The 15639-nt window shown below is 41.4% G+C and overlaps 1 protein-coding gene across 1 annotated transcript; it reads right to left on the bottom strand.

Annotated features, from left to right (window-relative positions):
• Positions 1-3382: 3382 nt before the first annotated feature.
• ptbp1a (polypyrimidine tract binding protein 1a) lies at positions 3383-15207 on the bottom strand. Its single transcript, XM_077620632.1, has 16 exons — positions 15108-15207; positions 14259-14312; positions 14134-14164; positions 11090-11150; positions 10733-10905; positions 10457-10603; positions 10181-10354; positions 9828-9935; positions 9241-9418; positions 8885-8959; positions 8626-8783; positions 7426-7459; positions 6332-6424; positions 5975-6191; positions 5769-5846; positions 3383-5688 (listed from the first exon to the last, which is right to left on the bottom strand). Exons 1-16 carry the CDS (start codon positions 15113-15115, stop codon positions 5556-5558), a joined length of 1722 nt encoding a protein of 573 aa, XP_077476758.1. The 5' UTR covers positions 15116-15207; the 3' UTR covers positions 3383-5555.
• Between the last annotated feature and the right edge of the window lie 432 nt (positions 15208-15639).

The following is a 15639-nucleotide window of genomic DNA, read 5'->3' as shown; positions in this document are numbered from 1 at the left end:
TTTTTCACCCAAAGAGGGACAATTTCGCCCCTCGGGGGCATGTAGGTGTCTATGAGTAGAGGTGTAAAAAAGTAGTCACAAGAAACCGCCATTGTGATTCAGAGGAGCCATTTGCTGGTCTTTGGCTATTATCAAGAGACCAACATGTCATGACATCCTGCAGGTTTGTCTGAAAGCATAAGTAAACTCATAAAAGAGCATCTGGGGGATCAAATAATTAATGTCCTTTTTTGTTCAAAGAAACAATGCGAGGAATGACAAAAATTCAGTTCTAAAAATGAGCCCATTCCACTGAACATTGATACGTATATTTTAATATTCAGCTGCAGAAGCCAGAGTCATCTATCAACATGATAAGTCATGCCTAGAAGCATTCCCATTCATAGAAGCCATTTCAGGATGAATTTGGTCATTTTGGGGATCTGACGCCTGTTTCACCTACACTTAACAACATGAAATTTGATGGCCATGTATCCCAATTGGAGCACAAGAAAAGTCTCAAGATGTCAGTCGTATAAGACGGAATTCATCTCCCGTTTGGAAGTAGACATTTTTTCCATTTCCACAGCTCCTTTAAAAGTGAATTCTTACATATCTTTAAATTTGTAACCATGTACAGTCACAAGTCCTAAGCTTTTGTACACTCACAGGCGACTCCTAATAGCACAAATGCATACATTCAATCATTCCACTGCGCCTACAGCCCGTGGTCCTTGCATTAAGTGGCGCCACACGCAGGCTCCATGAAGCAAAAAAGACAGTTTGCTTCTTTGCCGTCACGCTGACATCGAGTCTAAATCACATAAGCTGCACAGCCTAAACAGCATTTGAGGGGATTCAGAAGTAGAGGGATGACTGCTTAAACGGAGGGCCATAGAGCAACTGTCTCTCTAGAAAAAAAGGGACTCAGGGAATACAGAGTACTTTCTTCCACCGGTGCAGTGTTGGGGAACAATAGGTATGACATTAACAAATGGAAAAACATTGATTTTGTGGCCTTTTCTCTAGTGCCTTGTGCAGGTAGTAGCCAATTGACAAAGCATCTATTTGAGTGCATGCGACAACAGACATGCATGCCCCCCTTTTCAAAAGTTGAAAAGCCTATTCCTGGAATTCATCAGGTTACAAATTGTAATAAGGGGGAAGTCGCTATTGGAAACAGGGGCGAGTCGAGAGCCGACACGAGCATGTGTGGCCGTTTGTATTTGGCTGATTAGAGACCGCCGCGTGGATGTCAATAAGTGATGCCAGATGTAAAGGCGTCCACATGCTTTTCATTTGAAAAGCACAGAATCAGGAATGCCCACTAAAAAGGTCTTCCGTACTGTGTGCAATTATCTCAGAAAGCAAAAGTTACAGAATAAAAAAATAAACTTAAGTTTTGAACTTGGTGCGCTAGAATATCTTTGCTATTAGAATTTAGTTTGAAAAGCAAAGCTGCGTTTTGGATGATCTGGCTTTGAAATATCACTTCTGTCCAATTATGTAATCTCTTTGCATTTCAACTTACTCCAGAGGATTTTGCAGTCTTTGCTTAGAAAGGACTGCTGGTGCAGAGCGAAATGCTAAGACAGCACATGTAAACAAGGGTCGTTGGAGGACAAGGATTTAAAAAAAAAGTCAAAAGGGTCTTTGGCAGTCAAAATAGTTCCTTTTTAGAAAAGATCTGGTTCATCTATCATTACCAATGGAAGCTAATGACCTAGTAAACCGAATTTTTTGGGGGGCAATGCGGAAGGATGCGGAAGGATTGCCTGAATGTTCGCTTTGTAGCAACAAGTTGTCAAAGAATAGTCATGTGGAAAGATATTTCCAGGTAAGGCATGCTACATTTGCAGCCGAGTACCCAGTGGGGAAAGAGTGAAAAAGTGTGATTGCACTACTTCTGGAGAAATTAGAGTGCAAAAATAGAGGTGGATTGGATCTTCAAACTCCACTAGTGCTGCAAGTTTTGCTGCACCCTAGGATAAAAATAAAGCATGGAAAACTGTTGGTGAAGGGGAACGTTATTCACATTCCCTTTTGTTATGGTTGTCGAACGTGCAAAATAAAAATGACATCAAAATTGGAATTCTTTGCATTAGAATAATGTACATTAATATTTCTTTTTTTTTTTGCTGCACCCACACTTATTTCAAAATCATTGTTCTTGGGAAGATAAGCAGCTCTTAATTGCCCATATCTATGAATTTTGCCACTCTGCAACCTTCAAAGACTGCAGTCTCATTTATGCAAGGTAAGTATCAACGATTTTATGGACCACACACCCAGTTTGTCACATCACAGTTTCCATTTCACATTTGTCCTCATCCACCAAGACAACTAAGAGCTGAGGTTAATCCCCGTTGCTGCTCTGTCAGGGAGTCAGGACAAAAAAGAAGGTAGAGGGGCCTAATGTCACAAAGCCACGTAAGATTATGTCACACACTTGACATTGTGAGTGTTGGCAGTTAAAGTCACCCTTGTGGGGCCAAAAGAGACCAACACTTCCCCCTTGTGGACAACAAGGTAATTGAGATTCTTCAGAATAGTAAAATAGGCCATGACTTTGGTACATAGACTGACTGAGTGTCTTTGGGGAACTATCAGAATTAGTCCATCTGTGCCACTGAAAATTGCTCAATTAGAAATCATGAAGTGGCGTGAGTTGTCCAATCCATTATAACTGGCATGCCTGGCACCATCAATGGTACAGCCCAATTAAAAATAAAAGGCCCCAAGCACTAGTCAAACTCAAGTCCAGGGGTCCTAGTTTCGGCCAATGGAGTCCATTTCTGTGCATTATTTGTTTGCTAAAATTACTGCTTATTTTGTCCTAAAATATCAAGAAGAAACCAGAATATTTTTAAGTTTCTCCAGGGGAGTGGTATTGTACTTTTCATTACAAAAATCTGCAATAATGGAAAAAAACTCATTTTGTTCATAAAAAATGTAAATATGAAAAGGGCAATTTGGAAAAATTCTTAACTCATCAAAATAGATGTTGATTCAGCCCAAACTGACACATTGATCCTCCGAACAAGAACAAAACACAACTACAAGGCCAACGACTAAAGAGATTGACATAACTGCCTAATGTGATTAGAATTGTCATGGCAGACCAATCAGAAAATTGGGAACAATTTCCACACTTACATACAGTGCAGCAAATAGAAACCAGGTAACATACAGCACAGGCTGGTGGTGCTTGACACTCAAGATTGGAGCGTCGGCTGATCCCAGGTAGGAAAAACGAAGTCCACGTTAAAAAATGAATAAAGTTGGAAATGCAGCAAGATTTAAAAAAAAAAAAAAAAAGTTAAAAATGGTGGGAAAATATTACAAGATGTGAACCAGGCATTCCACAGGAAAGGAAGGAGGCAAGAAACCAAATGAGGCCAGATGACAGAAGGAACAAACTTAAGATTTATTGAAGGCGGCAACAGATGTGAAAGGACGAGAACAAGATGGCAGAAGGAAAGCAAGGGGAGTATATAGAGAGACACTTCTGTTCTTACCAGTTTTAATGTCTTTGTTACAAACAGTCTGGTCTTTACCGCTCTCGGATGAGGGCGTAGACATTTCTTTGAATAAGTCTTGTATTGTCTTATCAAAATATACATGTTTTGAAACGTAAAGTCAATTGTGTGGTACAAAAACATGAATATATACAACCCAGCCCAGCGTCATATAATAACCCCAACAGCCCCGTATAAAAAGGAGGAACGTAAAAGCTTTCAACACAAAGGCGTGATCATATCTACACCATTCTAAAGCCATCTTGGTGGAGGGGAATAAAAAAAAAAGTGTACAAGATACAGTATTGATTTCTATTTAACACATTGTGCATCTAAGGCATATCAAAGGGAAGGCAACTGAGGAAGAGGCAACAGAGGCCTTTGTTTTGAGGGGAGTTGAAGGGGCTGCACTAACGTACATGGAATAGAAAGGGTGTGCATGCAATAGCGCCAGATTAAATTGCATGGATTTGAAGGGAAACAAATCATGAGAAATAGGATTGGAACTAGACTAAACTGAAGCACGCACACACAAAAAGCAGTGGGGCTAAAGGTAACTTTGGTCCTCAACAAGTACAAGAACAACAACCGTTTGTAGCTACATTTGCAAAACCATGCATAATCTTGTACAAAAATAGACGAAACACACACAAAAACACATGGGTGAGTGTGTGCGTGCACATCTGGTTCGGGACTATACAGTGGTCAGAGGCTTATGAGAGCCTGTGCTTGAGGCACTCAGGGAATGTGACAACTTTAAGACTTTTAGATTGTGTGCAACAGGCACAAAAAGTGCACTATATTAGCCAACTCTAGAGCAGGTTAATTTGCCAAAGAGAAACTAGGGGGAAAACGACACCTCAAAGCACTCCTCTCACAGGTACCATTACCTGAGTTTGGTGGTCAAACTGAATGTTAGCGGTCAGATAAGCAAACGGGACAAACACCAAAATTAAAATAAAGAAGAATAACAAAGTAAACTACAGTAACATAAAAAGGAAAATAAGATGGACAAGAAAACTGTTACAGTTACAAGACATAAATGATAAAACATGAAAAGTATAGATAAATGTATATGTATAGGTGACCATTTAAATGAATTCAATGTAAGAATAAATGATCCTGTGACAGAATTAAGAGCTACATGGCCTGGCATCAACTATTTGGACTTACATTCATACTTTCTACAAACAGATATATTCACACAAATCTTTAGTAGGTAAACACTTGTGTTTTTTTTTTTATCATACGAGCCGCGACTTTCCCCTGGAGGTGGAATGATGCTTTTAAGCGGCCGGCTCGGAATCGTTGGGCGATAAAGGGGGAATAAGGCACAATAGACTGTAGTCGGCAGATAGCTTTGCTCTAGATAAACAAATGATGTACTATTATTGAAAATGAGTGTGGATAGATGCCTTGAGTAAATAGCAAAAAAAAAGATTGTATTATGAAGATGTTTGGTGGTCGATTTACCTTTGGCCCAACTGGTATAATTTTTGGGCGTGAAAGGCACAGAACGCCTCTGAAGGAATGCTTTAACTTGTCTGGATTAGTTGGCAGAAGCCATTTTAACGAATTTAGTCGTAAGTGACATCACTTGTTACTTTGACTTTTAGCTCCAAGATGTCTTTGTTGCGGTTTCATTGCAGACTGCTGCTAAGTTTGAGCACCAAAGGTGACACCAGATCTGGGTCTACCTGTTGTTTTAATCCAAATTATTTGTGCTTTTATCAGCAAAGTATAGCTTCATTATTGCAAGGGCTCTTTAAAAGCAAAAGGGTTAAAATGTTGTTCTATAAGGAAGTTATTCCCTGAATTACAAACTTAAGTTTGAAACGCAAGCACCTTTTTTGGGGATAAGTGTTTCTCAGATTAACAATCTTCTATAAAATTAGGGACCCTTAAAAAGAAACAAGAAAGAAAAAAACAAGAAACGAAAAAGGCTCAATAATTTGTAAGGTGAAGCAACTTTCTGCAAAGAAACGGCTACGAAACCTGTGATTTCCACTGAGCACAATCAAGACGATAAATCAGCAGTGGGAAGGGATGTGAAGGCACTCAGATGGTGGACTTTGAGAAGGACACTCTGAGGTGATGGTTCTCTCCCAAGTCATTGTTGTGGAACTCAATCAGGCACTCAATGGCCTCTTCGACCGAGCCCATTTGGATCAAGGCCATTTTGCGGTCATTTCTGTACAAGAGAAGAAATGGACTTAACGATAGGCCTCTGAATACAGACAAAATAGGGTAGAGGGGTTAAAAAATACTTACTGAAAGAACTTGAAGGCTTTAACTGTAGCCCCTGAGCTGGCAAAAAGTCTCTTGAGGTCTTCCTCTACCACAGCAGGTCTAAATGTGGGTATGGAGGAGCAATGTTAAGACATCAAGCAAAAACTGTTGCTTATGTGTTGTGTTTACTATAATGTGATATATAAGCAAATTTAAAAACAGCAAAAATAAATAAATAAATTTCTCACGGTATGTTGGACAGATGGAGTGTGGCCGAGGGTGGAAAGATGTTAGAGTAGTTCTTGGAGCCAGGCTTCTTAAAGCGGTGCAGTGTTGAGTTGCTGAAGTCCTTGGTCAGGCCTTGGTCCTCCTGCCCTTCTCGCGGTAACTGCACCGTGGTGTGCTTGGACACAGTAACGCGAATGGCCCTGCCATGCAGCCGCTGACCATTCAAGTGGTTAATAGCTGAAACAAAGTCCAGATTAAGCAAGATCAGTAAAGCTTCAAGAAAAAAAAAAAGCTTCATGTCATGATAAAATAGGTTCAATGGGAGTCCTGAAAAGGTTAATTCAGAATCGGGAACACTATCAAAGAACTGGTGCTACCTAGCTGTGCCTGGGTGCCATCTGCCATCTGAATCAATGCATTCTCCTTTTTATTGAACAGGATCTTGACTCTCATCACATCACCGTACACACCTGAGAATTAGGAACACCATGTCATTTGGACAGTCAGGGTGATGGAACTGGTTGCAATTGTCAAAGAGTCACACAGCCAATCACAGCAGTCAACACGATAAAAAAATAAAATAAGTACAATACTATGCAATCTTCTAGTAAATGAATGACCCTGGGCTGATTGAGGCTGAGCTAAAGTCAAGCCAGTATGGAATCAGACTAACCCTAAATAAGAGTCTTGTTAAGAAAGGACAGTTGCAGAATAAAAATAAAGTTATGCCTTGGGGGTAGCTTTAAAGAGAAAAAGGGGAAATAACAGTATTAAATTTAAGGGGTGTGATTACTTGAGCGTGACTAGTTGATTCTTGTACAAACTGGGGAACTAGTTAAAGTCATGCAGAAGTTATACTACACATGCATCGACCAACACTAAAGGATCATCCCAGGAGTCTCTCATACCAGTTTATGCTGTATATACTGAAAGCTGCAGCATTTTATTTTTTTCTGTTGGTATGAAAGAAGTTTCTTTTTTAACTTATACTAACATTTTTAAAAAAAATGTTTGTTTGGGTGTAAGGCGATGAACACCCAATCCATTTGAACAAGAGAGACCGCAGTAGCGATTAATTGCTGCTAGCCCTCTCCATTCAAATGGATTGGACGTCTAACACCATCATTAGCAACCAATGATTCAAGAGAAGGTGCCATACAGATTTCCACCGTGGTTGCAGCAAATATGAAGATTTAAAAGTTACAATAGTCGTTCAAAAATTAAATGCTGCAGATCTGAGCCGCATCTCAGCCGCCATGTCTCTCAAAACCCACGTCAACACCCCGCACACACACACATACACAAATGAACCCACCCCAAAAGAAAACTACCCACACCCTCAGCTGATGAAGTCATCAGTCTGTATTTAAAAAAAAAAACTTAAAGCCAAAATAATGAGACGAGACATGCCCACCTTGCCAGGTAACAGTAGTAATAATAAAAAAAAAAAGATGAAAGGATGATAACGTACCGAAAAGAATAAAGAGGCAGTGTGGCGTAACGCTCTTTAGAGACAGCAGGGGGAGCAGCAGGGCCAAAAGGGTGGGAGAGGGGGCAGGGAACAGGGTACAGGGGAAAAAAGGCGAGGAGTGGAGGACAGTGGAGTGGAGTCGGGACATATCCGCAGGCCACAGGCAGCGAGGTCCACAGGAAGGCCACAGTACCATGGTGGAAGGAGAGAATGGAGAGAGGACAAGGAGAACAAGGAGGAGGGCAGGGGAGGTGATGAGACGCACGAGGGGTGAATGTAAACATTGGGGGCAAAAATGTGTGCGTGTGTTTTTTTAACGGTGTTTGGGTTACCAATATTGTGTTTATTTGGTGGATGATGTTCAAATTTTAAGGGGTGGGGAGTAAAGGTGGAGGAAAAGGGGGATGACAGAGGCAAAAAATGGTCATGGGGCGTGCGGTGAGTGGCAAAAGTACAGGTGGGGCGGGATTGGTCAGGGGTGGGTTAAACAAAAAAGGAGGGGGAGGTAGAGAGGATAAAGAGTGAGAGAGAGAAAAAGGAAGTAAAAAAACAAGGTCAGTATACACAAAGAAAATGTAGTGCTTCAGACAGTAGAATTGGCTAAATTAAAATGCACTGTCACTATGGGGACACTAGGAGAAAAGAAGAGAAAAAAGATTAACAATGAAATACAGAAAAAGGCAGAGACAATATGTACTTTTAAATAAGACAACACTTCAAGACAACTTGAAATTACATGGCGTATTTAGCTGTGCGCTCAACTAAAATATTCTTAATTGTGGTTTTATCCTAATGCAATGACTAAACAAAGACGGCTGGCTAACACATGCTACATAAAAAGACTTCATAAATGTATGCTTAACTTGTAAAAAGTAATATTGTCTCTCCAAACAACTCAAGAATGATTTCAAATTATGGACAAAAAAATGAAGATATGGAATGGTAAGGTTTTTACCAAAACAAGAAGTTAGTGTAATTGAATAAACTTAAAAATTCACAGTGAGCAAAGTGGCAAGTCAGAAATGCAGCAGGCTTGGTCAAACAAACAAGAGAACCTGAAAGAGAATGCCTTTCTCGTAAAATATTTAAATTATTTCAACGTGAAGGCTCTTGTTACGTCCAAGTAGGGCGGTGACAGATGCGATATTAACGCTTCATGGCCTTCCGCACTCTTAGAAAGCCTAGCGAGCTTGTACTGACCTCCGGGTTTAGATTGCTGACCAATAGGACGTTGTGTCCGCCGGCAGCGGCAAATCCGGCCAGGCTAAGGCGACTGGCGGCCGCCGCTGCTACCGCCATGCCACCGTGCCCGACGCCCAGAGACGCCAAAGCGCTGGGGATGCCGGGCATTGCAAGACCTGGGGGGATGAGCCAACGTCCATTAGTAAGGAATGCTTCTAAATTGACAATAGGAAAAGTACATTAGATGCAGGAAAAGTACATTAGATGCTGAACTGACCTGCTTGCTGTATGGCAAAGGCTGGTGGGAAATGAGCGCTTCCATATGGAGAGGCAGATATTAGACCTGGTGCAGCTGTTGGAAAACGGGGAACGTTTTTGATTGAACCTTTGATTGGTGGCCGATTCTTTCCCAATGTAGTAGTCGTGGCTATGCGTGCTAACTACCTTATATCTAAATTTAATTAAGCCCTTCATTGCTACTGACACCAATAGATGGTGATCATGCCCTCCCAATTCATGAGCAGGATGTATATTGCCATCAATACCTCAGAAACATGATCAATCGCTTAGCACTAGCAATAGAAAAGAAATATATAATAATAATCTCGGTCCGTCCAAACATTTGATTATTACCAAAAGCTGCGGCCATGGTCTGGTGATCCAGGGCGGCCTGAGAATCAGCGGTGGGGAGATCCAGGCGAGTGTAGTCCCTGCTTTTGTCGTTGTTATATTTGACGTTCAGGTTGGTGAGCTTGGAGAAGCTGATTCTTAAGGTGCAGCAGGCATTGTAGATGTTCTGGCCATCAAGACACTGGGACAAAAAAAAAATTGTGAAGAATGCGTAGTTTAAAAGATTTGTCCCAACTTCTAGTGAACCGGCGAAACACAATGAGCATTGTCAGGATCCCACAAAGTCACAGAGTGAGAAAGGACAACCTTTTGTAAAGAACAAATTCTTAGCCCAATGAATACCAGCAATTCCAAGAAGCTTTTCTAAAAAGCTAGAGATTAAGCAAAGTAACACAAACAATATGACATCCTAATGAACTCAAATTGAGTGGGCAGACCTTAATTCTAAAATGAGCAAAGTTATGCATTAACAATTTCTCACAACAGACTTGACAATCATTCACAGTTAAAAGGTTTTAACTCACTGAAGCAAATCACTAATTTAAGTATAAAGTGACATCTTTCCACCCTGGTTTTGTCCAAAGTCTTACTTTTGCGTTTTGGGCCATCATGGCGTCAGCATACTGGATGAGAGCCTGGAACTGGTTGTTCTTTGTGAATGTGATGATCTTCAGAACTGTGCCAAATTTGGAAAATATCTGGAGGGTGGAAGAATGAGATGCCAATCCAAGTATATATGTAAAGTATGTGGCGTTTTTGATTAATACAGAAAAAAGTACTTTTATTATTAAAAAACGCATTGACAACCATAAACACCCAATCCATTTTGAATGGCAAAGGCTGGCAGGCCAGCCCTCTTAATCAAAACAGACTGGACATCTATTGCAGTCAATGCCATGCAATGCAATGTTTATAAGAAGGTGGTGACATATAATCCATGTACCTGATGCAGTACATCAAGGGTGACCGGATAAAAGAGGTTCTCCACAATGACTCTGAGAACAGGACTTTGAGCGAGCCCGCCTGCGAGGCCACTCGTGTCTGCTGCAATAGCCATGCCGGTGAGGCCGCCACCGCCGTGCAGAGCATTGACCGCCTGCAGAGCAGCTTGAGCACGCTGGAAACGGGGATGAGGAAAAAATGAAATGAAATTTGAAAAGACAAGTTTTGTCAAGAATTTAGAAATGTGAAGGACTTAAAGATTTCTTAAGTTCCTCACCACTTGGTTGGGGGAGTTGTCTGTTTTCAGCTCTTTGTGGGTGGAGTACTGCATGTAAATGGGGTGGTTTCTGATGACAGGGGTCACAGACAAGTAGTAGCTCACCATGGTCTGAGCACACTCTTCACTGTTCAGCTCAAGGAAGGCCTGTGGGCCACAACAGAGAAGCAAATTTGAATGTCGTGTACAAGCCATCTGTTTTCATTATAACATCAATTAAGGGCAGAAAAGAAACCAGAAATGACAGGTGAAGTCAAATCATAAATTAGTCCGTACCTGGTTTTTTCCTTTCAGCATGAGTAGATTGGTAACTTTCCCAAAGGGCAAACCGAGCCCAATGACCTCGGCCTCGTTTATGTCGCTGGGCAACTTGCGTAGATGAACCACACGTGACGGAACACCAGGACTGCGAACGTCACCCTTGAATTTTTTGCTGTCGTTGCCATTGGCTGCAAGCGGGGAGAGGGGAAATAAGGGAGATACAATCAGGGGAGTGAAAAGGCGTCTCTCGGCTTTCGTGAATAATGGATTGGTCGCCGTGGTAACGGATGCAACACAGACAAGTGCTTAAATGAGCGCAGACAAGGGGGGTGGGTGATTGCGGAAAACCACGTTTAAACAGCAAGCCCATACCTGGGTTCATGATATAGGGGCCGTTGGATATGCAGGAAGAAAAGAGTTCGTCAGATCCTCTCTGTCGGTGCACAAAACAAAAGGCTCACTTTAATCTGGCAGCCAGAGGGTTCAGAGAGGCAGGTGGCAAAATGTCTAGCAGAGTTCTAGGGTTACTCAAGCATTGTGTGCTCAGGTGGGGCGAAACCAGAGTCTTAAAAACACCCTTTAGAAAGAAACACTAACCCACACCGGTTGGTAACTGTGAGACGACTTGGCTTGTAATTAGATACTATAAGCCTGAGTACATCTTTTGACTGCAAGTGCATGGACTGAAGTGCTTTTTATTTTTTATTAAGGATGATTACCCAACTCAGACAACTGACACAAGGATGCTCGGTGAGAAATTAATAAAATGCCTATGCTATTTAGGTGCCCTGAAAAATATGATCCTGGAAAAAAAATCACTACTATAATTGGTCTGTGGGAGTAAACGAATGATTGTATTCAATGCCATTGATGGCAACTGTCATCCATTTATCGAGTAAAAATTTTTGTTTTTGGTTTAAGAGTGTGGATGTTTTCCTGACACATCTACTATAATTGCACATTCTTTTCAATCACAGTACCCTCTGTATTTTCCTTGTTTGTAGACAACTACTATTGTGCCTTCTAAAGTCAACAGTTACACCCCCACAAAACACTACCTGGCACCTAAGACTTCAAATCAGGTAGAAAATGAATAGAACCATGCTGACGCCATCTGGACTCGAAGGATAGTGGACACCACCCCCAGCCCCCTACTACTCCCACCACTACTCAGTGTTGTTCACATGGCCTGCCGATAATGAAGTACAGCAGTCACAAGAAGTGGCTCAGTGGACTAAGCCCCACAACGGGGGCCTACAATGAATGAAGGTCCTGTTCCGGATGAGACTGGGGGTATTGTTACGTGGCAGAGCATAAACATATGGAACCCCTTAGGACTATCTGGGATTTGGAGAGGCCTTGAAGTTGTTTTGCAAAGGGAACCGGTCGTGCAAGTTTGCAAGCATTCTTTTCAAGACTTGTGAAACCGACCAAGCCTTCACATTTCACAAGATGGGAGGTTTCCTTGACATTCGATACCACTGCAAATCCCAAACAATGCTATGGCTGACATGGGTTAAATTGTATCCTTTTCTCATGCTGTGCACCTTGACTTCCCTAAGTGAAATTGATAACAAAATATAACATCAAATAGAATGTAAACATATACGATTATAAAGTTACTTTCACATGAGTTGAGTTTGAATTATTTTAAAGTAGATAGGTTTACAACACCAAAGTTCATCTTGGTCTGAAACTACAGTGCAAAATGGGCCAATAAACCACTGCACTATGGCATTTTAGAAAGTGTCCTTGATAGATTGCAATCCTATTTGAGAATTAAAAAGCGGAACGAAAATGTTTTCCATCTCCTAAACGATAATTAAACACACAGGATAATTTGACCCAGGAATATTACTTTTGTTTATGATAAGGTTTAATAATGACAGAAACAATTTTAATTACATTTTTTCCCTTGGTCAAACAGACCCAGAAATATCAGTTTCTAATCACACGGGTCAGATAGATACACCTATTTTGAGTGCAGCATTGAACACAATAATGGAAAGGACTGCTGCATTGGGAAGTTGTGATTAAACTACTGTGGCCTGGTCATGGGAAAAGGGACATGGCTCCAATCTTATTAGTTGAGGGGAGATGACGTCACCGACATTGGAGGGGAGAGAAAAAAACTATGCACAGGAAGACAAGGCATGACTGCTGGCTTTTAGTTAACTCTCTGATTAGAACTTGATTATATACTTCCCTTCTGCTCCACCTCTAATTCCAGATTATTTTCTATTTACCGAGTTCAGATGCTAAAATATGTGGCCATTTTTAGTAGGACTATTTTAGACTGTCCTGAGTGAATTGTTCATCTCACCACGTCTTCAGTTAATGGCGACATATAGGACTGACTCACTTCCTGAAAATGTTATGTGCATCCTCTCAAAATAGAAGAAACGGAGTGCATGGTAAAAATCGCACTTGGTTTATGTTGGGTATTAAAAAACATTTTAGAGTAAGAGAGGACACAGGTATGGATACGTATTTTTTCCTGATCTCCCGTTGGAGTGGGAGGGGGAGGGTGTCTCACCAGGGGGCTAGGAGGGGCGGGGGTTGGAATGTGACCGCGGAATTCCAGAGGCTCTACTCCAGACAAATAATTATAAGACTCCAGCATGGCACTGTAACTATGCACTACAAATTCTTAATGCTACTTGCATGTCTATTCTATCTTAAAATGTAACAACAAGTGGAGTATCGGCCATCAGCGCGGATATGTTGAAAAACAGGCTCCGTTGGAACGAAAGAGGGTGTGGTTTGTCGGTCGAGGACGCGTACTCGCCGAACTGTTCAAACAGACGCTCAGACCTTTGCCCTGCCACACAATGGCCGCTCGATTGCCTGGAATCAGACCACCTTCATGTTTCGGTCTCTCAGGTACAGTCACAGAGTAATAAGTTAGATAAGAAATTGCATCAAAGTCAACAAAGCTGACTAATAACTTTTTTGGGGCAGGCAAAAAAAATGCCCCTCAGGAATATGCAGGATAAACAGGAAACTTTTTTCCAAGCTGCTTAACAGTCCACGTGCATGCGTCAGGCTTAAGTAATTCAAGATGATTGCTGCGTTTGAGATATGTCCTTTGTAATTATAGGGGGTGATCAAGTTAACTGGCAAGTCAAGTATTTGCCAGAGTAAGGAACTTCATACTCCCCAACTGTTGAGAAAAAGTACAAACTGACTTCATTTTTTTTGATAAGGCAGTCACATCTGCACCGCTTTTGTGTACTTTAAAGCAACCCACTTCACTAAACAGGAAATGAAAAAAAATCCCATTCCACCCTTTAGAAAAATCTGACCCCTAACTCCCACACAGCCTCTTTTCCAGTGAGTAAACTCCGTCTCAGTCCCAAAATACGCCCGATGAAGACAGGAAACATTTGTATGGTGAACAGAAACTGAACGTTTACCTTCGTGCCAACTGATATGTCATGGACACTCCTGCAGAAAGACAAAACACAGTTAAAAATTGACCAAAAAAACATCACATGAATTCAAAATTATTACTGAGAAAAAAGAGGAAAAAAGTCCCTACTCAATTTCAGGGACGTAGCCGGATCCCAGAGGGTACAATTCAGCGTCTAAACGGCTATGAAGTGGAAAAATGAAAAGAAAAACGCAGGGAATGTTACCTTTAGATTAGAATGGCGACATTTCGTGAAAACAAACAACGAAGACGAGTTAAGACAGCGCATTTTGGGTACAATTAATATGCAGCAACACACGGAAATCATCCCAACTGTCGACTTCAGGTGACCGAAAGAGGGGAAACCACCAAACACACACAAAAAAAAAAATCTAGATGATGCAGCGGGTAGCTTAGAAGTGTCTCGACGTAAAACGCCACGCCATAAAGTTTCCTTACTGTGCTTTGATATCGTTTCCCCCCCGGCAGTTGAAAAAGTCTGTTTCAACCGAGGCGAAATGTTGGGATTGAAGACATCGGTCGCTTCCAACATGGCCCTGATTCCTCGCACAAAACATGAATGCGGAAATGAGACACGTTGCTTTCGCTCGACCTGCCCAAGTTACCTCGCTCGTGAAAAAAAGGGGCGACGCTACAACATCAGCGCGCCCCGATCTCAGCTTTATCCTTTGACGTGATGAAAAAGTCTTTTCTACATGAGAGAAACGTGCCAATTTTACAACTTGACGACGCAAATCGAAGGCTAGGCTAACGAGCTAACTGTTGCATGTTTGAGTGGCCGTCCGCGGAGGAGGGGTGGTGCAAGAAGGGGGGAAAAAGTAATTTTAAGTCACAACTTTCGAAAGCCAAACAGAAAAAAAGGGTCAGGAGAATACAACGGCATGCCCGTAGAAGTGATCGTCCGGGTAATTTCATCGTAAAAAAAGACGTAAGGAAAGTGTTTGCTTTTTGACTTACCCGTCCATTGCACAAGAAAAAAACTGCAGGTCTGAGGCGAAGGTAGGGCGGCAGACTTGCTTGATTTTCTTACAAAATGGCTGAACGCGCCGAGGCGAACGCTGATTAGTCCGCTCGCTCACAAGAGCCCAGAGAAGGCGGGGATTAAGATATGCTTGGCCTGTCATTGGTCAAGACGCCCATCAGTATTGTTGAAAGGGGCGGGACGGCAACAAAAAAAACAAGGCCGCGGCAAATTTCCACCCATCAGCCAAAATATTAGGTACAGTTTAGTTTAGAATCTAAACTAAGAAGATGTACCTAATATCAATTTAAACTTTAGATTGAAGTGGAAATAACTTATTGTCATAATGATTAAACTAAAAACCTGTATGAAATTGTGTGGTGACAATTTCTCCAACAAAGTAGGGCTGGATAATATGACCTAAAAATAAAATCTGTTATTCCAAAAAAAATAAAAATCCAAAATGTGTGTATTTTTTTTAAATTCCCCTTTTAAAAGAAACAACAATGGTAGTATTTTGCACATCCG

The sequence above is a fragment of the Stigmatopora argus genome, chromosome 15 (assembly GCF_051989625.1).
Source record: "Stigmatopora argus isolate UIUO_Sarg chromosome 15, RoL_Sarg_1.0, whole genome shotgun sequence".
NCBI lineage: Eukaryota > Metazoa > Chordata > Actinopteri > Syngnathiformes > Syngnathidae > Stigmatopora > Stigmatopora argus.
This window is presented reverse-complemented; position numbering and strand designations above follow the sequence as displayed.

Coding starts and splice junctions, on each gene's coding strand:
- ptbp1a (XM_077620632.1), bottom strand. Junction 8,784..8,884: donor CTTTGCCATACAGCAAGCAG/GTCAGTTCAGCA, acceptor TCATCCCCCCAG/GTCTTGCAATGCCCGGCATC. Junction 5,847..5,974: donor CTCCATCTGTCCAACATACC/GTGAGAAATTTA, acceptor ACCCACATTTAG/ACCTGCTGTGGTAGAGGAAG.